At 37.0% G+C, this 24,662-nt stretch overlaps 1 protein-coding gene across 4 annotated transcripts in view; it reads left to right on the top strand.

The window, feature by feature from the left end:
• NAALAD2 (N-acetylated alpha-linked acidic dipeptidase 2) overlaps nucleotides 1-24,662 on the top strand; it is a 51,961-nt gene that overhangs the window by 814 nt on the left and 26,485 nt on the right. For all 4 annotated transcript variants that reach the window (XM_084783817.1, XM_084783816.1, XM_084783815.1 and 1 more), the window contains exons 2-13: nucleotides 31-142; nucleotides 5,654-5,840; nucleotides 7,931-8,032; nucleotides 9,466-9,591; nucleotides 11,195-11,381; nucleotides 13,154-13,247; nucleotides 14,129-14,227; nucleotides 18,367-18,452; nucleotides 18,713-18,832; nucleotides 18,936-19,018; nucleotides 19,889-19,952; nucleotides 21,106-21,173. In XM_084783817.1, the coding sequence (XP_084639943.1) occupies nucleotides 31-142; nucleotides 5,654-5,840; nucleotides 7,931-8,032; nucleotides 9,466-9,591; nucleotides 11,195-11,381; nucleotides 13,154-13,247; nucleotides 14,129-14,227; nucleotides 18,367-18,452; nucleotides 18,713-18,832; nucleotides 18,936-19,018; nucleotides 19,889-19,952; nucleotides 21,106-21,173 (1,328 nt within the window). The remainder of the gene's footprint in view (nucleotides 1-30; nucleotides 143-5,653; nucleotides 5,841-7,930; nucleotides 8,033-9,465; nucleotides 9,592-11,194; nucleotides 11,382-13,153; nucleotides 13,248-14,128; nucleotides 14,228-18,366; nucleotides 18,453-18,712; nucleotides 18,833-18,935; nucleotides 19,019-19,888; nucleotides 19,953-21,105; nucleotides 21,174-24,662) is intronic.

Genomic DNA, 24,662 nt, shown 5'->3' with positions numbered 1-24,662 from the left:
TGTGCTTTGGTAATTCCGTTCTGCCCTCAGGCTGGTTTATTAAGCCTCTTAAAGAAACAACTGCTTCAGCTGGTTATCATCACAGCATGCAAAAGAAACTCTTATCTGAGATGAAAGCTGAAAACATTAGATCATTTCTTCGGTAAGTTTCTTTTGAGTTTTAATCTTAGAAACAGTGTTTATTACATGAACGTAGGTATCACAGCTTATCCAGCCTTTACCTATATGTGCCATTATAAATTGCTCATTACCTCATTGATTTTAAAAAAATGTCTCTAAACCACTCAGGATGAAACCCATGGCCTGTTGCAGAGAAACTTTTTCTTTCCTTGCCTCTAACTTCATCCTACAGAAATGTATCTGGTTGGTGTGATGTTTCACCCTTCTGTAGCTTTGAACTGCAACTGAGTGTGATTGTTTTGTTCCTTGTGTGTGGACTTAATCGGCATCCTGGATTTAATCAGAAAAGCCTTGTTCTTCTCCCCAACCTCTTTCCTTACTACTTATTGTTAGGAAGAGTCGGGACACTGGCAGCCTGGTGACTTAATAGAAAGGAAGTCAGGGTTTAGATTGTAGTTTCCTTTAAAAAAATTTTTTTTCCATTTTGCAAATACAATTTTTTCAAACTGAACAAAATCAAAACAATAAGGATATTTTAAAAATTTCAACTTCGTTTTGAAGGCAGCCACTGTAGCATGTTGTTGTGTTCACACTCCTTCAAAAAGAGTGCTACTAACAAACCAGGCTCATTTAATTGTAATTTACATGTATTGTACCTTCAAAATCGATGATTCAGAAACTTCACAAACGTACTACAGTAATCAAACTGCATGTCCTATGAGGATCCTGAGAATTCCGACTCTCTCTGGCCATTAGTCTAAGAAGGGAAGTGTGACGCACCTGTGATTGATTCATGAAGGATGCGGGAAGCTTAACTAAAGAAGTTTCCTCTCTGCTGACAGAAAAAGGCAAGAGGGAATAGTGTTCCTTTGTACTTTACTTGTGCAAGAGGGAATAGTGTTCCTTTGTACTTTACTTGTGCAAGAGGGAATAGTGTTCCTTTGTACTTTACTTGTGCAAGAGGGAATAGTGTTCCTTTGTACTTTACTTGAACATTGCCGAGTAACTATTCAGTTTGGACCATGAAGGGAAGCTCAAGTGTTACAGCCTATATTTATTTTCTCTTTTCTTTTCTTTCTTTTTTTTTTTTTTTTAACTTCCAAGTTTCACTTAATTGAGACCTCTAAAAGACGGAAGCACAAGCTCATGATTAATCCTCCATCTCGATTTAAAGAAATACGTTATTTTTTTTCTAATTGCAGAAATATTATCTGTCTACTATAGAAAGTAAAACAATAACGAACTATAATCATAGATAGATTTCTACTGCTGAGGTAAGCACTATGACCAAAAATAACTTGGGGAGGAAGGACTTATTTCCTCTTAGAACTCTTAGGACATACTCCTTCATTGAGGAAATTCAGGACAGGAATTCAAGGCATGAACCTGGTGTCACAAACTGAAGCATAAACCGTGAAGGCTGTTTACTGGTTTGCTCCTCCTGGCTTGCTCAGTTTGCTTTATTATTGATTCCAGGAAACCACCCCATTTAAATGTTGCTCTTTATAAGAGTTGCTGTAGCTATGATGTCTCTTCATAGCAATGAAACCCTGAATAAGACAGAAGTTGGAACCAGGACCGTGGCATTGCTGTGATAGGCCTGACCAGAGTTTTGTTTAGAGGAATGTGGATTTTGTACTTTGGATTAGGAAAGCAGTGGAATGCTTTAAGCAGGGCTTAATGGGCCATGCTAGGAGGAACATGGAGAACAGTGGTGCAAAGGGTGATTTGAACTACGCGGGCCTGCCTCAAGAGGTTTCAGAAGAGAAGAATTTCAGTATGTGAAGGACATGGTTGCTTTTTGTCCTTATATCAAGAGTCTACTTGAGGCTAAGATGAAGAGATTTAGCTTAGTTACATTGGCAAATGAAATTTCAAAACCTTTGCATAGACTCTGTTCTGTGGTTCATTCTTATGAAGAGAATTTTGATCAAATACAACAGAGAAAGGAAAAATACAAAATATATGGCTCAAGGATTAAATAGGCACCAGGAAGTGCAATGGAGGTAAATCCTGTGTTCAAGGAGCTAAACAAATTAAAGGCATTAAATTGAATAAAGGGAGTGGTGACCTCAGGGCAAGATCCCACCCAGCTAAGGATAGCTCAGAGATTAAGAGAGCACTGACTGCTCTTCCAGAGCTCCAGAGTTCAGTTCCCAGCAACCATATGGTGGCTCACAACCACCTATAATGTGATCTGATGCCCTCTTCTGGCCTACGTGTGTACATGACAGAATTCTGCATACATGATAATAAATAAATTTAAAAAAAAAGAATGCTGAAAAAGGGACACTGCTAGGCATTCTAAATTTACTATACATTTCTTCGAGGGATAGTTGTATCACGTTAGGCATTATTGTGACCAGAATATTGTTTTCAATTGGAAATAAGGCCATATGGGGAGATATGATTGTGTGTCAAGTTGGTAACGGGTAAGTTGTGATGGCTACTCTTCATTGTCAACTTGATTATATCTGGAATGAAGTACAGTGCACAAATGGAAGGCATGCCACCTATGATCAGAACCTTGAGGCAGGAGGACAACATGCCTTTGATCTATATCTTGAGGCTGGAAGACCCGATCCTGAGGTGGGATGACACAAGCTTTTGATCTGGATTGACTCATACCTTTAAGGCAGATCTTAAGGCACAGTGGCCATACTTCTAAAGATCTATAGTGAAAAGGAATTAAAGAAAAGCTGAGGTTTAGGCACAGTGGTGCACACCTTTAATCCCAGCACTTAGGAGACAGAGGCAGGCAGATCTCTGAGCTCAACACCAGTCTGGTCTACAGAGCAAGCTCCAGAACAGGCAAGCTTAGGCAATGAAGGAAACCATTGAAAACAGAAATGTGGTGAAGACATAATTGAACAAGGGGGTCATGTTCCAGTCCCAGCAAACAGCAGAACTCAGTAGTTTCAGCCATTTGGTTCTGGCTTTAGAGTCAAGAATAGAAAGGAAGTGGTTATGGAATCTCTCTTAGTAACTAAGAAATTCACTGAGGCCCAACATCTGTCAGGGGTGTCCCTGTACTGAGGCCCAGAGAGGCCGTTGTATGAAGTTGTAAAAGGCCATTGTGTGAAACTGTGAAGGTGAAGCCTGGACTTCCTTGGAGACCACAAGAGGATAAAGATAGCACAGCTATGGGATACCTACTGAGGAAAGCTGCTAACAGGGAGTGGAACCAGCACAAGAGAAAGAAGAATGTCACAGTTAGCATAGCTGAAATGAGTTGGAGATCTGAAGGACACTGTGAACTCAGATATGGATACATAGGGTATGGAGTTTGCCCAGATGGTTTTTGGTCTTGCTTTGGTCTCATATCTTCTCAATATCCTGCCTTTCCTCCATTTTGGAAAGATAATGTGTATCTTGTGCCATTGTCTATTGGAAGTATGTGACCTGTTTTTCATTTTGATTTTATGGGAGATTACACTGAAGAGAGTGCATGAATCTCTTCTGAGATTTTGAACTTTGGACTTTTAAACATTGTTGAGAATATGATAGACTTTGGGGATGTTTGAATTGGGCTAAATGCATTTTGCATTACATTATGGCTATAAGCTTATGGAGTCAGGGAGTGGAATGTGGTGGTTTAAAGAGGTGTGGCCTCCATACTCGCATATCTTTGAATACTTGGTTCATGGGGAATGGCCCTGCTGGAGGAAATGTGTCACTGTCGGGAGGGCTTTGAGGTCCTCTATGCTCAAGCTCCCTCCACTGTGGAATCCAGTCTCCTTCTGCTGCCTGTGGATCAAGATGTAGAACTCTCAGCTCCTTCCCCAGCACATGTCTGCCTGGATGGTCCCATGCTTCCTGCCATGATGATAATTGATTAAACCTCTGAAACTGTAAGCCAGACCCAGTTAAATGTTGTCCTTTATAAGAGTTGCCATGGTCATGATGCCTCTTCACGGAAATAAAACCCTAAGACATCTAACCAACATAACTATGTGAAGTAGAAATTAAATATGCCTAACCTCAGTGTTTTTCCTCTAGCTCAAATCAACTTGTCCAAACTCATTTTTATTTTTAAAAAGAAATATTTGAAATATTAAACATACAGGAGGTCTGCAGTTTTCACTTAACATAGGAAAAGAAAGCTTCCCAGAGCTTGATATTTGAGTCTTTATACATCAATAATATTTTGCAGATGGGAAAGGGAAGAATTTAAGTAGATGGAAAAATATTTATGTATGGGAAGAAGGGCTTGTGCAAAGTCTAAAAAGGCTGATAAAAGAAGGTGTCAGCCGGGTGGTGGTGGCACACTCCTTTAATCCCAGCACTCGGGAGGCAGAGGCAGGCCGATCGCTGTGAGTTTGAGGCCAGCCTGGTCTACAAAGAGAGTCCAGGACAGGCAAGGCTACCCCAGAAACCCTGTCTTGAAAGACAGAAGAAGAAGAAGAAGAAGAAGAAGAAGAAGAAGAAGAAGAAGAAGAAGAAGAAGAAGAAGAAGAAGAGGTGTAAATACTTCTTGCCATCGAGCAGAAGCTTGGAGCACAATAACAATGAAGGAGGCTGAAAGATGGGAGGTGGAAGGATGGGTTAGATGCATGTTGGGTATGAACATTATACTGTAGAGTATATGAAACTGTCCAAGCATCTTGAGAAATTGTGTGATAAGATCAGATTAACTACTGAGAAATACTACTCCTTCTCAAAATCAGAAAGTTATAATTCTAGGCTATAGCCCAAGCATTTATTGGCTGTAAAAATATGAACTACTTTCTCAGTTACCTTATTTGAAAAATAGGGGAGAGAATGAAGGGTTGTGAGGATGGAGATGAAATGTGAAAGTGCTGGTTCTAGGAAAACCCATCTTCATGTCATGTATTTTCTGAGGTGCATTATCCTTTACTTAACTTGAAAACAATTTACAAAATTGTATACTATTAATGTACTAATGTAAGTGGGAAAGAGAAGAAACTTTGAACATATTATTCACCTGAAGCAAAATAAATTTCACTAATAACTATGTTTGTGGGGTCAATAAAATGCTATAGCTCATTTACACGCAAAACTACAAATATATCCGCCAAAGCATTTCAACAGACTTGTGCTTTTCATATCATGACAAGACTTTAGCACTAGAGAAAACAAAATTTCATAGACTTTAATTCCAATGAAATACATATACTGCTACATGCATGTTATAGTTGACAGAAATATCTAAGGCAAATGCAGAGCGACTGGCTAGCTCTGAGAAAACATTAAGACTTCCCCCTCAAAGTGTCCTCCAGTTACTCATAAATGTCAGGGTGTTGTATCATTGCTTGATACATCCTTGAAGGTGTCATCTCACATTTGTTCCTGTGCTATTGTGTTTACCATGGATTATGTTCTTTCTAGAGGGAGGGCAACATGGAAATTGAAGTTGTTGTGCTCAATTGCTTTAAATAGGCTTATCTAAAAAATTGGTATATCCGTCTGAGATTTTTCTATGTCTGATACATAATTGCTACTTGACTGCCTGAAAGATGAGCATCATTTGGATGTACCTTTTTAATTCTCGCTTTTATTCCTGTCATTTTAGCTCCTTTACAAAGCTTCCCCATCTAGCAGGAACAGAACAAAATTTACTGCTTGCCAAGAAAATCCAGACACAGTGGGAGAAATTTGGATTAGATTCAGCCAACTTGGTTCATTATGATGTTCTCTTATCTTACCCAAATGAGACAAATGCAAACTACATATCAATTGTGGATGAAAATGGAGTTGAGGTGATGTAGAATTATTGGAGTTTTTATAGTTTGTAATCTCTGCCTTGTACTTTGCCTTTGAGACAGGCTCTGACTTTTTAAATCTTGCTCATCTACAATCTGTTGTATGAACCAGACTCTGTAGCAATCTCTTGCCTCACCTTCCTGAGTTGTGGGATTACAGTTAATACACGCATACCTAATTTATCAGCTTCTTCTTGTTTCTTCATTGATTGGAATGAGAGTCGAGTAACAAAAGGAATGTATTAATAGTGTAGTACTATTTACGTAATTCAGAAAAGCTGATATACTGCAAACTCTTCAGTGTCTATTTGTGTAAAGTGTGATGAAGTTCTTCAGGCAAGAATAAAGATGTGGGCATAGTTCTTTTGCTTTAAGTAAGATGAGGCAGACAAAGTGACATATCATTTAAAATCAATAGGGAAGTGCTGTGAAGAGAGAACTAGGATTCTTGATTTATTTACATAGCAACAGATCATTTGGACTAGCCGTTAGAAAGTCTTCCTGGAGGAATTAGTGTACGAATTAGAAAAAAGAATAAGAGTTTAACCACATGAAAAAGTAAAGCAAAGTAAGAGAGTCCTAGTCAGAGGAAAATACTAGAAATGTATGACTGTATATCATAGCAGTATTATTGGTAGAATCTATATATTTCAATAGTGTGAAAGCAAAGCAGACTACACAAAGGGATGAATTCTGGAGATGGGTCTTAGAAAGGAGTTAGATGTCAAGCTTCAGTTATGGGAAAAGATATGAAAAGGCATGTTAGGCAGCGCACTTTGCTCCTCACATATAAACTATGTGGAGTCAAAGTTACAACCTTAACAGTAGCTCAAGTCAAAAGTGACATCCTGAATTAGCGTATAAGCAAAAATAAAGATGAAAGATGAATTTGAGAAACAATTTGAAAGTGTGTTAACTGCATGGTTGTCTTAGAGGTTTTGTTTTGGTTTTTGGGTTTTGAGGGTTTTGTTTTTTTGCTTTGCTTTGTTTTGCTGTGATAAGATGATACTATGACCATAGCAACTCTTATAAAGGAAAACATTTAATTGGGGCTGTCTTACAGTTTCAGAGCTTTAGTTCATTATCCTTATGGTGGCATGCAGACAGAGGTGGTGCAGGAGGAGGAGAAGAGAGTTCTACATCTTGATCTAAAGGCAGCAGAAAGAGACTGTGTGCCACACTAGGCCTAGCTTGAGCACCTGAGACCTCAAAGCCTTCCCTCACAGTGACACTTCCTCCAACAAGGCCATATCTCCTTACAGCAGCACCTCCTATGGGCTAATCATTCAAACACCTGAGTCTATGGAGTCCTATTCAAACTACCATGATCGCTCATGGCTGACATGAGCAAGGAAGAAGGGAGTAGATAGTCAGGATGACTGTCCATGTGCAGGATGACTGTCCATGTGCAGGCATGTCCATGATGCCTGGTGCAGGTGGCTTACTCAGGGAAGCTGTTCACAGGTGGGAGATGCAGAGTCATAAGCAGGCTTAGGGGTGGTAGAAGATAAAAGCTACTTTTAATACATTGAGTTTGAACATCAAAGCTAAATAGTCATCTGGCTCTTAGATGTAGGAATGTGAAAAGCTGAGCCATAGAAGCATATAGGCTGTTGGCACAATTTTAATAGTGAAATATCACTGGAAGGGATAGAAAATTAGTCAAAAAGTGTTATAAGGGACTGAATATATTAGCCATTTAAATGATGGCAAATGGGTGGGGGCTTTGTAAGAGAAGTTTAAGAGACAAAAGAAGAAATCACAAAAGCACCACCACTGGTAGCGTTCTGCTTGCTTGCTGTTAAGCAGATGAAATGTAATTAGGCATGACACACCCCAGCCCAAAAATGGCACCTTTGAAACTCTGCTTCTACACTTAATAAGAGAACATTTAATCACTTAGGACTATTCTTCTAAAGATGATGTAAAATTTATTCATTGTTGTCAGTAGGATTTACCTAGTTAATTATAACACCTTTCCCTAGGATATGCGATGGTAAAGTGTAATTTAGGGGGTAAGATGGGCCATGTCTTAATTGTAATCTAGGATTATTTACTGTAATTTGACTTGTTTTCATTCTTGCTAGATTTTTAACACATCATACCTTGAACCACCACCAGATGGATATGAGAATGTTACAAACATCGTACCACCATATAATGCATTTTCAGCCCATGGCATGCCAGAGGTAAAAAAGTACATTTGTAAACATGAACATCTTGTCACATTTCTCTGTATATGAAAGCCTTTATAGAGAAATATAACTAAGGAAGACTCACATGGGAACTAAATATATATGTATTCATTTGATGTTCAGTATAACACCTTCAAAAATTAAAAGGACTTTTTAAAATAATAGACACGACCATAAGGAAAAGAAAAATCAGAGGAAATGAATGCACTAAAAGATGTCACTCTATGAAACAACAAACTTTGGAAGTGTGAGTTTAATTATGGAAGGCAATAGATGCTTCCAACCACTTTCCCCGCTGTTTACAATGTAAATTTTAAATTATTTTTATCTATCTGTTTTTATAGTTCATATTACAGATGTTCTTAAAATAATATTAAAGTTAAAAGTTAAACACATTTAGGATTTAGGATTTCAGAATCTATCTCCAATTGATAGCCACTTGCAAATGAAACAATTAGCTTTTTCCATGGAAGGCTCACTGGGGAAACAAACCACACTTAAGGGTAGACTGCATGGCCAGAAGTAGATGGCCAACACAAAACAAACTCAAAAGTAACCATAGTGTTATTGTGCACTTTGTAAAGATTCAAATGCTGACTCCTAGACCTCTCCTTGTGGCTGAGTCCCCACTTTCCTTCTCTCTCTCCCTCTCTTCTGGCTGGCAGATAGTCCAGTCCTATTTCTCTCTGTTGCTTAGTCATTGGGTATTAGGCTTCTTTATTGACATATGAAGAAACAATTGGGGAGCAATGTTTAAACAAAATTGAGACAGGAGATTCTCAGACCAAGTATTACAACCAGATATTGGGGCACAGAAATCAGCATTTGAATATTTACACAGTGTTCAATAACATTATGCCAACACTCAACAACATCTTTGGAAGTTCTTTGTCTAATGATAGGCCAGGACTAACAAAAAAAATAATCTTATATGTCCTTTGCATATGTATTATGGCTTCTAGTTTTGTGTTTATATGCAATTCTTGTGTTTATGAATACATGTGTCTCTGTATCTATATGCATTAATTGTACTTTTTCTTTGGATATTTTTCTTATTTGGTTGTTTTATCCTATTCTGAAATGTTTGTTTTATTTTATCTCATTGAACTTTATTTTATTATTCTTTACATGACTGCTTGTTTTCTGAGACAGAAAGGGTGTGGATCCAGATGGGAAGAGAGGTGGGGAAAAATTGGAAGAAGTAGGGGGAAGGGAAACTCTAATTAGAATATACTGCATAAAAAACTATTAAAACAAACATTTTTTAAAAAGATGAAAACTACAATTAGAACACATTTGGGATTGTTGAAACAACAGGTGTTTCCTGATGACAGTTTCTTCTGAAGAATCAATATTTAAATTATGTCTTAGATAACTCCTTAAAAAAAGTTTTGAAGTGTTAAAAAGATGTTGTAATTTCTCTTGAGGGAGAGCTTGTATATGTCAACTATGCTCGTACTGAAGACTTCTTCAAACTAGAAAGAGAGATGAACATCAACTGCACTGGGAAGATTGTGATTGCAAGATATGGGAAGATCTTTAGAGGAAATAAAGTAGGGTATTCTTTTTTTTTTTTTTTTTTTTTTTTAGAGGGAAGGGGAGAGATTGGAACTCACAAATGCAAATGGTCAGTTATATTCTCTCTTTCAAAATCCTCTTAATTTTATTTATCTTTTTGGTTGTTCTCCATGGGTACACAGAAAACTTTATTTTTATATAATTTCACATTTCTAGACAGAAAATTATTTTTGTTATAAAAGCAATTTGCTTTCTAAAAGTAAATAGGAGGAAATCTATATCAATTAAGAGGAACATATCTAACTTAATTTTATAGCTTAAGTTTATAAATATATATCAATTTAAGTCACTCCTTCCTGAATTAACTATTTGAATTCTAAATATGAGTATATGTACACACTATGCACTTATTATTTCATTTTAAAGAGGCCATGGTACACTGTATTTTCTGTAACATTGCTCTTACTCAGCTGTACACAGGCATACCCACAGTGACACACTGAAAGTTATTTTGTATAGTAGCAGGTAAGGGGCCGGGTGGGACCCTAGCTCCACACTCCTGAGTCAGGCCTGATCTGGGCACTAAATCTTCAGATCTTTTTACTGTTGCTTTTTCTGTGCCAGTGTCCTCAGAAGAATAGAAATAATAATAAAAATATAAATTTTATAGAGTTTTTCATAGGATCTAGTCTGTACTTGAAAGCAAGTCAGTAGTAAACTGATAGTAGTAATTTCTAGTGGACTATTTATTAAATGCTTCCTTAATTTAAATGTGGACAAAATATTCTTCAGAACTGATAAACAATTTAATCATTGCCCTCTTGATAGATGCTTTCCTTATTTCAGCTTCAATATATTACTACTATAAATAATTCCATTGTTAACATCCTATATGTATGACAAATATTTGTATATAATTTTGTTATTTAGGCTCCTAAAAATGGAATGTATAGATAATAGTATTTGTTCTTTCAGAACTTTGTTGAAATAACTGAATTGCCTTCCTAGGAGTTTGGGACACTGACTTAGCTGAGGGCTTTCTTAATACTGTGATACATATAAAAGAGCTAAGAGAGAGAAAGAGTCACCTGCCTTTTGCTACACTGCTAATACTTAAGGACTCAATTAGCTCACAGAATAAAGTGCCGGATTTTTAGCAAATCCAGATGGTAAATACTTACAAAGCCACTTTCGCAAGAAACACTGGCTCTGTCCTACACCGAGTTGAAAATCGGTTTACTTATGTGTTTGTAAAGTGTTGTGCAAGCTACTGGTGGATTAAGAGTTGCATCATTCGCACTTACCAAAGCACCCTCATTTTAGTAGGGGAGACAAACACCAGAAAGATAGTTTGATATATTATGAACTGTCATATGATAGAAATATATAAAACAAGAAGTGTACAGAAGGGAGACTTTAATTTTGCAGGTTTAGTAATGACAGGAACAGTTCATAAAAGAGATAATTTAGGATTTTGTAAGGCAAATGATCATATGTTAAGTTTACCCAGAAGGAAATTAGTTTGAAGCAAAGATAGCAAACATATAACAACACCATCAAAAGCAGGTACTAAACTTATTTGATAGGAGTAAGCCAGTCATTTGCATTTCTGCATTGTGTGACATATTGCTCTTATAGGTTAAAAATGCCATGCTTGCTGGAGCTGTGGGAATCATCCTGTACTCTGATCCAGCTGACTACTTTGCTCCCGGGGTCCAGCCATATCCCAAAGGGTGGAACCTTCCTGGAGCTGCAGTACAGAGAGGGAATGTCTTAAATCTGAATGGGGCAGGGGACCCCCTCACTCCAGGCTATCCAGCCAAAGGTAATGGGCAAACCTGTTAGCTGATCACTCTTATATTCTGTGCTGTTCTAGGTGTATATAAATAAGCACACAAAACTAAGATCATATATTCCTTTATATCATTTGGATCCTTACTGCTGGGAAATAAGTAATTTCTCTTATATTGTTTTCATTTTAAACTTCTACCAGTTATAGACATGGGAAAGAGGTGTTCGGGTGACATTTTTTTTTTAAAAAATCAAAATGAAGGTCCAGAAATATATTTATAATCAAAATAATACTTTTAGTCTTACAATTCATATTTTGTAAATGACCCAAGGAATTTGTTATTTAGTCATAACTTTCTATTTTTTAAATGTGTTTTTAAAGTTATTTTAATGGCCAAACAGTGGTAGTGCATGTCTTTAATGCCAGTATTTGGGAGGAAGACGGAGGTGGAGCTCTCTGAGTTTGAGGCATGCCTGGTCTACAGAATGAGTTCCAGGACAACAACCAAAACAAAAATAAGAAGGAGGAGGAGAAAAAGGAGGAGGAGAAGAAGGAGGAGAAGGAGGAAGAAGAAGGAGGAAGAAGGAGGAGGAGGAGGAGGAAAAGGAAGAAGAAGAAGAAGAAGAAGAAGAAGAAGAAGAAGAAGAAGAAGAAGAAGAAGAAGAAGAAGAAGTTACTTTAAATGTGTTTTTTTTTTCTTTTTTGGTGTTACCTCTTCATATTTCCTCTCCTTTCTTTGTAATTCCTTTCTTGAAATTCTCATTTACTCAGTACCAATTTCTAGGCAACCACTGAAATGCTTTTGAAACATTAGCAGTTCCTTTGAGATCACACACACTGCCAGGTGTATTTACTTATTTGTTTCTATTACTACATTGATGGGCTGTGACATAATTTATGTATTTACTTGTCTCTGGATGTTTGAGCTGTTTCTTTTGGAAGCTTCTATAATAAATGTGGTATAGACACAATATATATGCTTTTATTTTCCTTATGCAAATACTTAGAAATGAAATGGAATATGATGCTAGTTGGATGTTTAATGTTTTAAGAAATTTTTCAAGTGGTAAGCTACTTGCTACAGCCTTCTCACTAGTTAGTGTGGTGATACTATTTAGTTGGGCATTCTAATGGGGAATGAAATTCTCAAATTATAATTCTTCTTTTTATAATATATTTTCCGTATGTTCATTGAGGATTTCATATATGCATATAATATATTTTAATTATATTTACCCCTCTCTACACAACCCTTAGAACTGTGTTTCCTACATCTTGTCATAGTTAAGTTGGCTCAGGAGTGAGCATGAGGCCTTCGTGTTAGTGTATCTTGCCTGACAGCTAAGCCTACAGTGATTCTCAGCCTGTCAGCACCTCCATTCTTACGTTGAATAAAATGTTTCCTTATTATTTGGATAAATGTAATTATTTCTCAAGTTCTTGTAAGTTTTCACCCATTACATTTAGCCTATTTAGACACATTTCCCAAGCATACAGTTTACTGGGAGTTTCTAAAATACTAATTCACAGTGTCTTTTGAGCAAATAAAATAATCTTAGAAAGTTTAAGATAATTATTTAAAATATTTAATTTAAAAATCTATAATCTCAACTATTTATTTTAGCTTAAAATATAAATGTGGTTTTTTTCACATTTAAATCAAAGCTTGACTTCTTGGAAACCATTAATTTTACTTTAATTGCAAACATATAACACATCTGTAATAATAATACAAGTAACTCTGCACACTCTTGCGCTTGCTTATAGTCTTTAAAAGCTTTCATTTGCATATTTGACTATTTCAGAGTACACCTTCAGGCTTCATGTTGAAGATGGAGTAGGGATTCCGAACATACCTGTGCATCCGATTGGATACAATGATGCCGAGATACTATTACGGTACGGTCTTTTAGCTGGATATGAATGCATCTCTCCCTAGGATGTTCATTTTCTGCTCTGTAAATCAGTTATGTTAAAACTAACATATATCAAAATAAGTCCTGAAGTAGGAACACTGTTTTCATAAGAAGAAAAATCAGCTTAACTAATAAGAAAAACAATGAAACATTTCTCTGCTCAAATGCAATTCCCAAAAATATGAAACTCTGCCCAAAGATTAAAATCAGCACTGATTTGTAAACAAGTAAATACTTGGATGTCTTTAGATATTCATTAGCTACTTATATATAGCATAAATAAACAATCCTGCTGGCCACCTGGTCTGTGATCATCACCAGTTACTTCCCCAAGGTCTGATTTAGTTTCTTGTAAAAGGAGAACAGTGCTGTTTTTTTTTTCCCCAAATCATAGCAGAGGGCAATCTATAGTAGAGTGAACATTGAGTTAATATTTGCTGATAGTGTTGTCTATATTTCATGGCCTATTTCCCAACTTCTACTTCCTAAGTGTTTGTACCAAAATAACTTAACAGTTTTTTTTTATAGGTGTCTCCTATGTAGTCAGTAGTTTCTTTAAAAATTATTTGCTTTTTAACACATTCATGAAAGGTCCCTCTTTTGGATACCTTCAACTACCTACTTCTTCAACTACATCAAGCGCCACAGGGCTATTGCTACACATTGCCCTCTGGGTTTTATTTTTTCATTCCGGCTTTCTAACTAACATGGTGCGTGCTACTTATTTGCCTAGGCTATGACTCTTTCCAGAATGGAAGCTCCATGCGGAGCCCTTCTGTAAAGAGTTCCTACATACCCGGCATCACGATCAATCTTACTATTTCTTCAAGATCAATCTCTTTGTTGTTTATGTACTCTTGACAGCAACTTGGGAGGAACTGCTCCACCAGACAAAACCTGGAAGGGAACTCTAAATGTTAGTTACAATATTGGACCTGGCTTTACAGGAAGTGGATATTCTAGGTAATTTTGTGATTCTTTAATAGCCTGGGAAAGGTGGGGGCTTTTGGGGGTTTTGTTTGTTTTGTTTTGTTTTTTGTTGCTGTTGTTTTTTTCAAACAGGAAAATGTCAAGATAATGTTCTGCCAGGTAAAGTATGTCTTTCTCTTTTTTCATCATCACTAGTGAGCGACTGATCATTTTATATCAACTCAGAAGGACTTACAGAAAGAATTACTGAATTCTTTAGTGGTGACATCATAATACTAGATGAAATATTACTGTGTTTGAGTTTAGGCTTATACCATTTCAAGTGGTATTTTTTTTTGTTTTAACTTTCATTTTTATCTAAAGTTTTAGATCAATTTTTTTAGTAGCATTTATGATAGGTAAGTGGAAAGAAGGTGATGGACCAGAGAGAAAGGAATCATTCATTTTTTCCTTTCCTACATGGCATAAATAGGTTATTGTGAGGAAACCATGCTGTACAACAATTCTCAAGAAATGCATAATTGTAATTACTATTTTTCTTGTTTTGTTTTTTAAATTACTTTTTAAATTTTTTATTTATTTTATGTGCATTGGTGTTTTGCCTACATGTATATCTGTGTAAGGGTCTCAGATCTTGAAGCTACAGACAGTTGTGAGCTGCCATGTGGGTGCTGGGAATTGAACCCAGGTCCTCTGGAAGAGCAGTCAATGTTCTTAACCTCTCCAGCTCCATGTTTTGGTCTTTAAGCACAGGCCTAACAAACTCTGTGTAGTCCTGGATGTCCTAGAACTTGTTCTGTAGATCAGGCTATTCCTGTACTCAGAGATCTCCCTGACTGTGCCTCCCAATCACTGGGATTAGAGGTGTGCACCACTGGTGGTGGACAGGTCATAAAGTAAAGCTCATATTAGCCCTAGTGCAAAGAAATTGACAACATTTGTCTGCCACAGCTTGTCACCTGTCTGAGGGTTGATTGTGTGTATGTGTGTGCTAACTGCCTTTATCTAGAAGAAAAAAATTTTTTGTATGATAGCAGGGGGCAGTCTGAAGAAAGGTACTTACCAGCCTGGTGTAGTAGTGCACGACTGTAAACCCAGCACTCGGGAGGCAGAGGCAGGCTGATTGTTGTGATTCAAGGCTAGCCTGATCTACAAAGTGAGTCTAGGACAGCCAAGGCTACACAGAAAAACCCTGTCTCAAAAAAAAAAACAAAAACAAAAACAAACAAACAAAAAAACAAAAACAAAAACAAAAAAAACAAAAACCACAAAACAAAACAAAGCAAAATCAACCAAAGAAGCACTGTGTACCACCATTGTCCAGCTATAATTAGTATTGTTTGAATATGTATGTGCCTGTTGGTCTGAGTAAAAGCATCTGGCAGTGTAGTTGTGGAAACACAGGCCATGGTAGGAAGTTTGATGTATGGGAAAAGGGAAATGTTAGTGCTGACAAATCAGAAAAGATAGCTGTTTATTTTATGAAACCCACATTGGTATAATAAAGTCAGTCTTGCTGGTTTGCTGGCTTGCTGGCTAACAGTTTCTTTAACTATGTGAACTTTGGTTCTCAGAATGTTTTTAATGTTAAGACTCATTTCAGAAAATATAAAGTGAAAGAAGTTCAGTTTTCTTATTTTTATAGGAATTTTAGAATTTGAGTTACATACTGGCTTCCTAACCGTCATAATTCCATCTGAACAGAGTCCCTTAATTTAAAAAGCCCAATATTCTCTAGAGGGAGAAAAATATAGCATGGATGCAAAAGATAAAGGCCTCTTTCAAAATAGAATTTATGAGCAGAAACAGACAAACCTGGAGAAAATACATCCATAATTTCTCCACGTTTCCTCAGGAGTCTGGAGAGACTATCAGCTAAGCTCTCTCACTGCTCTTTTAGAGGACTGGCGCTCAGTTCCCAGTACCTATGTTGCCTCACAGATCACTTAAAACTCTAGTTCTAAGGTATCCAATTCCTTCCTCCCTCTTCTGGTTTCCTTGCCCCTTACACACACACACACACACACACACACACACACACACAGAGAGAGAGAGAGAGAGAGAGAGAGAGAGAGAGAGAGAGAGAGAGAGAGAGAGAGAGAGAGAGAAACACTCTTCTTCTTCTTCTTCTTCTTCTTCTTCTTCTTCTTCTTCTTCTTCTTCTTCTCCTCCTCCTCCTTCTTCTTTACAGAATACAACTCAGAAACCATAAGAAATATCAAGTCTAGAATCTGGTTATCCAACCCTGTTCTCTTTCATTGCTGTGATTTGAATTCAAAATGGATAGATACATAGACAACAACAACAACAACACCCTTAACAAGTCTTTCTTCACTTCCCAGAGATCTTCATAATTTACTTGTCCATTGAAAGATACTATCGAATGACAAGACATAAAGCCAATTCCTCATGTTGTTTGCATCAATATGAATAATTCAGTCTTCCCTATGGCAAGTGAAAAATACAAACACAAAATCAGCAGAGCAAATTTGAAGTGAAATATACAGATACAAAAAATATGGATTTTTAAGTGCCCGTACTGTTTCTGAAAAGTGAAGCTATGGCACACAGAGAGGGACTTTCAAAACTGATAAAGAATGATTTAAAGAGATAGCTGTTAGATACATGTGAAGTGAGGAATTGTTCTGTATTTCATTAAACTTGTTAGTTATAAATGAGCAAAGTCCTGGTGTTAAAATTGGTTCAAAGGAATATTCAATGAGGTATATATGTTTCTTGCTGAAATTTTAAGTTGAATTATGTAGTAATTAGGATTAGGATTGGTAATTAGTAATTAGGATTAGGATTAATTATGTATTTAGAAAAAAATTTAGGAGGATGGCAGAATCTGCACTTCACGTTGTACAAGTTTGGCAGCTGACTCCCTCCTTCCATTAATTAATCATGGGTAACAAATTATATCTCTTTTTATATCTAGAATAAATAAAGGCTTGTTTTCTACTCCTGTGGAGATACAGCTCAGTATTTATGCATGCCATTCTGGGACATAGTGCATATATGGCCCTTGGGATGGAGGAAGTTTGGCTAAGCTTGACTGTCTTTCCTTTATTGGTTATACTCGGGCTGGAGAGATGGCTCAGCGGGTAAGGGCACTGACTGCTTTTCCAGAGGTCCTGAGTTCATTTTCCAGCAACCACATGGTGGCTCATAACCATCTATCTATAATGTGATCTGATGCCCTCTTCTGGCATGCAGGTGTACATTCAGATACAGCACTCATATCTATAAAATAAATAAAGAAATCTTTTTAAAAATTGGTTATACTCATGAATGACTGTTAAAGTCCTGCCCAAATCAGAATCAAAATGGATGGCCTGGGGAAGTTTCACTATGTAATTGTTCACGTAGCACTTTACAAATTCTTATTTAACAATAGAATTTATTGTATTCTTCAGACAGTACTCAGGTCAATTTTAAGTGATATATTTATAGCCCACTTGTACAGTCATGATTGAGTGATTGTACAGCACATATTACTGTAAATAAAATCACATGCCACTTTAACAGGGAGATGTATTTTGAGAAATGTTATTGTTGGAACATCAGAGTACTTACATACTCACAAATGGTTTGATGAGTCACTGAGTGTGACTTCTTGATGTCATTCAGAGATGCTGTAAACGAGAAGAATAAGGCAACATTATATTATGATATCATAGCAGCCTCGGTGTCAGTAGTTGCTTCTAATTCCTTTGTTAACTTAGGGAGACTATCATACATGTGATTTTCTACTGATTTAATATCACCATGTTGTGCAGGAATATATACAAACAGATGGTCAAACAATAGATTTATCTTTTCAGTTATTACACAAAACACTGTTATTTCTGTGTAGTGAGAGTATAAAAATTTTTAAAGTATGTTAAGGCATTTAGAGGAATATTTTGAGTTAGCAGTAAGAATCAGGAAAAATAGAAAATACTGTTATAATTTTTAAGTTGACTTTAAGGGACATGCCTACATACATAACAATAAACTGTACTGATGCTTTGTAAGTGTTTCAAATAATCCAATTATTGAGGTGGCAGAGATATGAGAATTTTCTGTCCTATTGCACAATTTTCTGTAGTTTTGGGATTTCTCAGTAAAGTGTTAAATAAAACTAAATACAATGCTTTATATTAACTAACTTATTCTTTTCAAAATCCTAGGAAAGTTAGAATGCATGTTAATAACATTAACAAAATCACAAGAATTTACAATGTAATTGGAACTATCAAAGGGGCTATGGAACCTGGTGAGTCATCAAAAATTTAAAAACATTTTCTTTTAACAAAGATTAAAAAGAGACGAGATTCTGTCAATAACATAGTATTGTGGCTGATTTGAAACTGGAATTCAGTGGAATGATGTTACCATGCTAAAAGATTTTACTTTACACTCTGATTGTCTGCTGTGGAGGAAACTTGTGAGAGAGGAAGTTTAATTTAAATACACCAATGAAAAATGCCTGTGATATGTGCAAGTTGAAGCTCTCTTGAACACATTCTTGTCCAGATAGGTATGTCATTCTGGGAGGTCATCGTGACTCCTGGGTTTTTGGAGGGATTGACCCTACCACTGGGGCAGCAGTTTTGCAAGAAATTGCCCAGAGTTTTGGAAAGCTGGTGAATGGAGGTAACTAACATTTCTCTGGTAGCTACTGATCAAAAGTGACTTGCTTAATATTCCTGTAGCTGTAGGCAGGTATAGCTAACCATGTGTACTACCATGATTGCAGGCTGGAGACCTAGGAGAACTATCATTTTTGCCAGCTGGGATGCAGAAGAGTTTGGGCTGCTGGGGTCAACTGAATGGGCTGAAGTAAGTAAAAGGGAAGGCACTTGTTATAACATTGTATGGAGTCTCTTAGCTACAGAGAATGTCTCAGGGAAATTTAAGACACAGAATTTGTTTTTATTCTCACATCTGTTTTGCACAACAGTTATTTTTTTTTAGACTAATGCTATTTATTATAAAAGCATTTCAATTTTTGTGTTTGTGTTGTGAAAACAAAATTAGCAAACTGAGAAAATAATCAAGATCTGCAAGTTTTTAATTATTTTACCTTTCGTAACAGTTATATGCTTTAATTGTTGACTATAAAATGATAATACTGTAAATTAAATCACTTTAATTAATTAGCTTAACATACTATTTCATAGTGTTGTCTCTTTTTTGGTATTTCTTCCAGGCTTTTAATTCTTAAAAAGTCTCTCCTAGAAAAAAAAAAAAAAAAAAAGTCTCTCCTAGGCACCTTTTTTTCTTCTTTCCAGTGCTCTTCTGTTGGTAATGTCCAAGGTCTTACATGATTAAACTGAGCATACACATTTTCATAAAGTTAGATATGGTTTGTGATGCTTGCTTTCTCTACCATCTGTTTATCACATATAAATATAATTTTTTGGTGTATTATAAAGCAAGGTATGCATGTCTGGGTATTATTTTTTTTAAATGCCTTCCTCCTGGGAGAATCAAGGAATCACACCTGAAAATATTTTTCTTTTACCTCTTGCTTTTAGTATACAGCTTCATAATACTCTCATTTTATAATTATAATTGTTATTGCTCTCATCAAGTATGCAGTTATTAGAAAACACCAGGGGCCATTTTCCTTGGAGATTATTGTGGCTACTTTGTTTATATTTTCATAGTAGTAAATACTGTGAATTAACAACGTTGCTTCAACTGCAGGAGAATGCAAAGATCCTACAGGAGAGAAGCATTGCTTACATCAACTCAGATTCATCTATAGAAGGTACAGCTTCTTCCATTTTTAAATACAATGTTCAAATAGTAAATTCTGTTTTCGGTAATTTCATTTCTAGTGAGTGTACTATCTTTTTGTTTGTTTGGTATTTTTCCCCTTCAAACATGCTGCTGGCCATGACCTAGAGCCCCGTATCTTCCCACTTCTATCTCCTGAGCACCATAGGATTATAGGTGCACCATAGCGCCCAGCAAGTTTTTTGCTTTAATATTTTTTAAGTCCATAAATTTAAACTTAATATTATCTCAAAGCTTTTGTTTAGATAAGACTATTCAGTAATAATTTAGTTTTTAGTTTTACCACTGGAAAAATAGCTGATATCAATCATTATGACTTAAAACTGAGCTATGACACATGTTCCCCTCCATCTTTGGTTTATATCTGCTTGTCTTGGATTGCTATTTAAACCTCCATTGTTCACCACACTTTTCTTGTGGAGGCATTAGAGAAATTTGGCTGGAATATTTCAAAAGAAATATTCTGCAGTATACTTCATACAGAAATATTTTCTTCATAAAACATTTTCTTGAAGAAAATTTCCCCTCTTTATTGGAACTATTTTTTTTTTGAATCAACACATTGTATTTACCTCTACATATCTGGTACATGTTGTTCACTGTCCCTGAAGCTGTTACAACATTTATACTGTTGTCTAATATATTGATCTAAATTACTGAATCAAATGAAAGAATGAAGAATGAGTTCTGTAGTCTTAATGCTTTCTTTGACATTGTCCCCTGAGAAATGTTACAAGGAAACTTGGCTGATGGCTGTAGGAGCTACTATCTCGGCCACCAGAGTCTGTCATTCTTTATCAGTTTAAACAGTTTAAACAGTGCACTGCAGCCTCTTTCGCTCCTCACGAGCATTGTTAGTTAAGGACTGTTATATTTGAAATAAAAAGTTGCGATTAATGATAAATGTATTTCAGCAAGAGATGGTAACATGTGTCTTTAATCCCAATACTCAGGGAGGCAGAGGTGGATGGATCTCTGTGAGTCTGAGTCCAGCCTGGTCTACCACGCCAGTCCAGGACAGCCAAATCTACACAGAGAAATTCTGTCTTGAAAACAAAACAAAACCATAAATGTATTTCACTCGGTCACTTAAATAAGATTTTTGTGCTTGGCTTATTCTTCAGGCAATTACACTCTCCGAGTTGACTGTACTCCTCTTCTTTACCAGTTGGTGTATAAAGTGGCAAGAGAGGTAAATGACAATTCATGGCTTACTATTTTATGATGAATGGATAACACATCTGGCTTAATAAGCTACATTTATTTTTAAATTGGTACCAGAACATTGGTGAGTAAAATAAGTAGCAACTAAGACAAAATTTGTAATATACAACTTACCATGTGGCATAATTGTGAGGATGCTAAAGTATTTTTAAAGTATTAAAAAATAAGCCAAGAATTTCAGAAATTGGTAATGCAGAAGTTAGTGGACTTTAAAACATACAGTTCACTGCATGACAAGACAGTAAGTAGAATGAACAGTTGTTAGTCCAAAGGTGAAAGGGAAGGGAGTCTGCAGCTGGTGATTACACAGGAACACTATAAACACTAAATTAATTATATATTAAATACTCCTGAGAACCAAAGCACATTGAGTCTCAAAATAAAATCAGATAATGTACTTACAACATCTGCTCCTTTCATCTGAGTAGTCTCTGGTATAGAATTTCCTTACAGGGGTGCTAGAGAGGAGCTCAGTGGTTAACTAAGAGCACCTGCTAATCTTCCAGAGGACTTGAGATTGGTTCCCAGCACCCACAACAGGTGACTTACAATTGCCTGTAATTCCAGCCCCAAAGGATCTGACACCCTTTTATACTTCCTAAGGCACCTTAACACCTGTGTTGCATAGTCACACATGAATCAACTCCCCCCAAAAAATCACATCAATAAAAAGAAAATGAACATTTAAAACAGAAAAGTATAATTGCAGGAGTGTTTGCTGCTTTAAAGTAAGCCTTAGTGAAACGTGAGAGGTGGGTGTCATTTTAAATCAGGTTCTATTTCCTAATCTCCTTAATCTTGCTCTACCTGCTTGTTTTCTGCTAGAATCTTGAAAAGCAAGCACTTTTTGTTTTTCAAAAAAAGTGCTATCTTTCCCCCTCTTGATGGTCTTATGAAGGTAGGAGCTGATGAAGAGGCCGTGGAGGGGTGCTGCTGGAGTGCTTCCCATGGCTTGCTCAGCTTGCTTTCTTATACAACCTAAGACCACCAGCCCAGGGGGTAGGCTCACCCATGATAGGCGGACCCTCCCACGTCAATCACTAATTAAGAAAATTCTCTACAGGCTTGCCTATAGCCCAGCCTTTTCTAGAGAGAAGTTCCCTCCTATCAGATGACTCTAGGTTATGTCAAGCTGGAATAAACCTAGCCAGCACAGATCACTTCTTATAATCAGTCCTTATATTCATTCTGTGTCATTGTGTCCAATGTTCCCTGAATCTTGTAGTGTTCATAGAAATATCCCGGTTCGGGATGGACACTCAACAGTTGCTCACTCTCAGAACTTTGAGCAGCCATGAACCTCTGTATTCACTGCCATTACCTGCAGAGAGAAGGTTCTCTGACGAAGCTTTAGATCAGAGCCTTTGTTTGTTGGTATAAAAATAAGGATTTGGAAAGTAGCCAAAGAAACGATGGGTTTGACATTTCTTAACATACCAATCGTACATTCGCCAACCTCTGCCAAATTCAACCAGAACCCTTGGTTTACCCCATAGCAGTTATGCCAGTATTACAGCAGTGTATAAATCTTGTCCAGTGAGTTAATGCTGAACCTTTCAGGGTTCACAGCTACTTAGGACTGTGAGTGACTACTCTCCCAGCACAGCACTTTCTGGCACTATGTACACTAGACCACAGAGAGGAACCTTCCAGCTCAGTTCTAGCTTGATTTCTTTATGTCTTACTACCAAGATGTGTGGGTGTTGTCAGAAATAGGTCTCCCCATTTCATTCTGGTGGGCAGGCATGTTGGTCTGAATGAAAAAGTTCCTCATGGTTTCTGACACTGAGTACTTGGTCCCCATTTTGTAGCATTGATTGAGGGGCTTAGTAGGTGTGGCTTTTCTGGTGGAAGTATATTACTGGCAGTGAGCTTAGACAGTTTAAGGCCTTGCCCTACTCCCAATTTGCTTTCTCTATTTCATGCTTGCTGTTCAAGATGTGAGCCCTCAGCTTCTGCTCCCGCTGCCATGCTTCTCCACCATAATAGAGTCTTAACGCCCTGGAACTGTAAGTCCAAATAAGCTTTCTTCTCTCAGTTGGCTTGGTCATGATGCTTTATCACAGCAATAAGCGTGACACATGTAGCTGGGGTTGGGGACGCTTCTTAAGCTTTCCTGACCAAAAACTCATAGGGAGCTATCCCACTCTTAACATTGGGATTTTTCTTTAATAAAAAATATTTTTTTATAGACTATATTCTGACCACACTTTTGCGGTTTGGTGGTTCTCCTTTTCTCTGGGGGACTATTAGCAGCCAGCCGACTGAGGCAAGACGAGCAAGAGACACAGGGCCTAGAATGTTGTAAACTCGATGGAGATCGAACAGTCTGGGAACCACTTAAGGAGCTAGTTCAACTTTAGTCAGGGAGAACAATGACTGTATAGCCCTTGGGGAGTGGGTGGGGGCTTCCAGGATAGGCGTTCATAATTGGATGAAACTGGGTGTTTTTATGATGCTTGTTTTGAATTTGGGAGCACGTCCCTATCATATGAATGGGAACACAATACCTAATTAGCCTATAGGTGCAGGGAGGGGAGAGCTAGCAGGGAGCTGTGTCAAGGGCCATCTATCAACTGTGGTTAGGGACATCTCTGTCTAAAGGCATTCTCCACATTGTGTCAGGCAGAGAGCTGGAGGCTCTCCTGGGGAGAGGAAGTTCTGTGGCTCTCTGGACTGGGAGGACTGCAACCTCAAACAGCAGGGCCATTCCAACACTGTTCCAAACTACTTAGAGATCCCCCATCTCCCATCTCTAATGCCTTTGTTCTCTATCTCTCTTTTTAAAAAAAAAATTAAGCAAACAAACAAGACAAAGCAAAATAAGGGGAAAAGCACAAGAAACGTGCATACACAAAACAAGCCAAAACCTATAAAAACACAAAATCAGAAACCAAAATATATAAGCAAAAGACCAATAAGACAAAAAAAAAACTGTTCAACGAAATATGGGTTAAAGTCTACAAAAATATTGAATTCATTTTGCATTAGCCATCTCCTGCTAGGCAGAGGGCCTACCCAGAAGTGTGTTTCCTATACACACTGAGACACAAGTAGAGAAAATCATTTGTTCTTTGTAAGTGGATAGGAGATAGTTTTTTGGTTAGGGACGGGAGCTTGTGTCCACTTCCCATTTCAGCTTTGAGATTTTTGTTCATCCTTGTGGTTTCTGGGGTTGGTGTTACCGATTTGTTTTATATAATGTATCTCCATCCAAACTCTTTCAAAAGATTTATTTTTATTTTATGTGAATGGAGGTCTTGTCTGAAATTCTGTATGTAAACCACGCTCATGCGGTATCCACAGAGGACAGATGGTGTCAGAGCCCCTAGCATTGGAGTTAGAGAAAGTTGTGAGCCACCAAAGGAAAAAAGTTATTTTTTAATAAATTAGCTAATAGAGTAACAAGTTCCAGGTACCTTTTTTTATGGCATTACCAATCCTTTCCATGTATCTC

This window comes from Acomys minous (assembly GCF_964271855.1).
Source record: "Acomys minous genome assembly, chromosome: 5".
Lineage (NCBI taxonomy): Eukaryota > Metazoa > Chordata > Mammalia > Rodentia > Muridae > Acomys > Acomys minous.
This window is presented reverse-complemented; position numbering and strand designations above follow the sequence as displayed.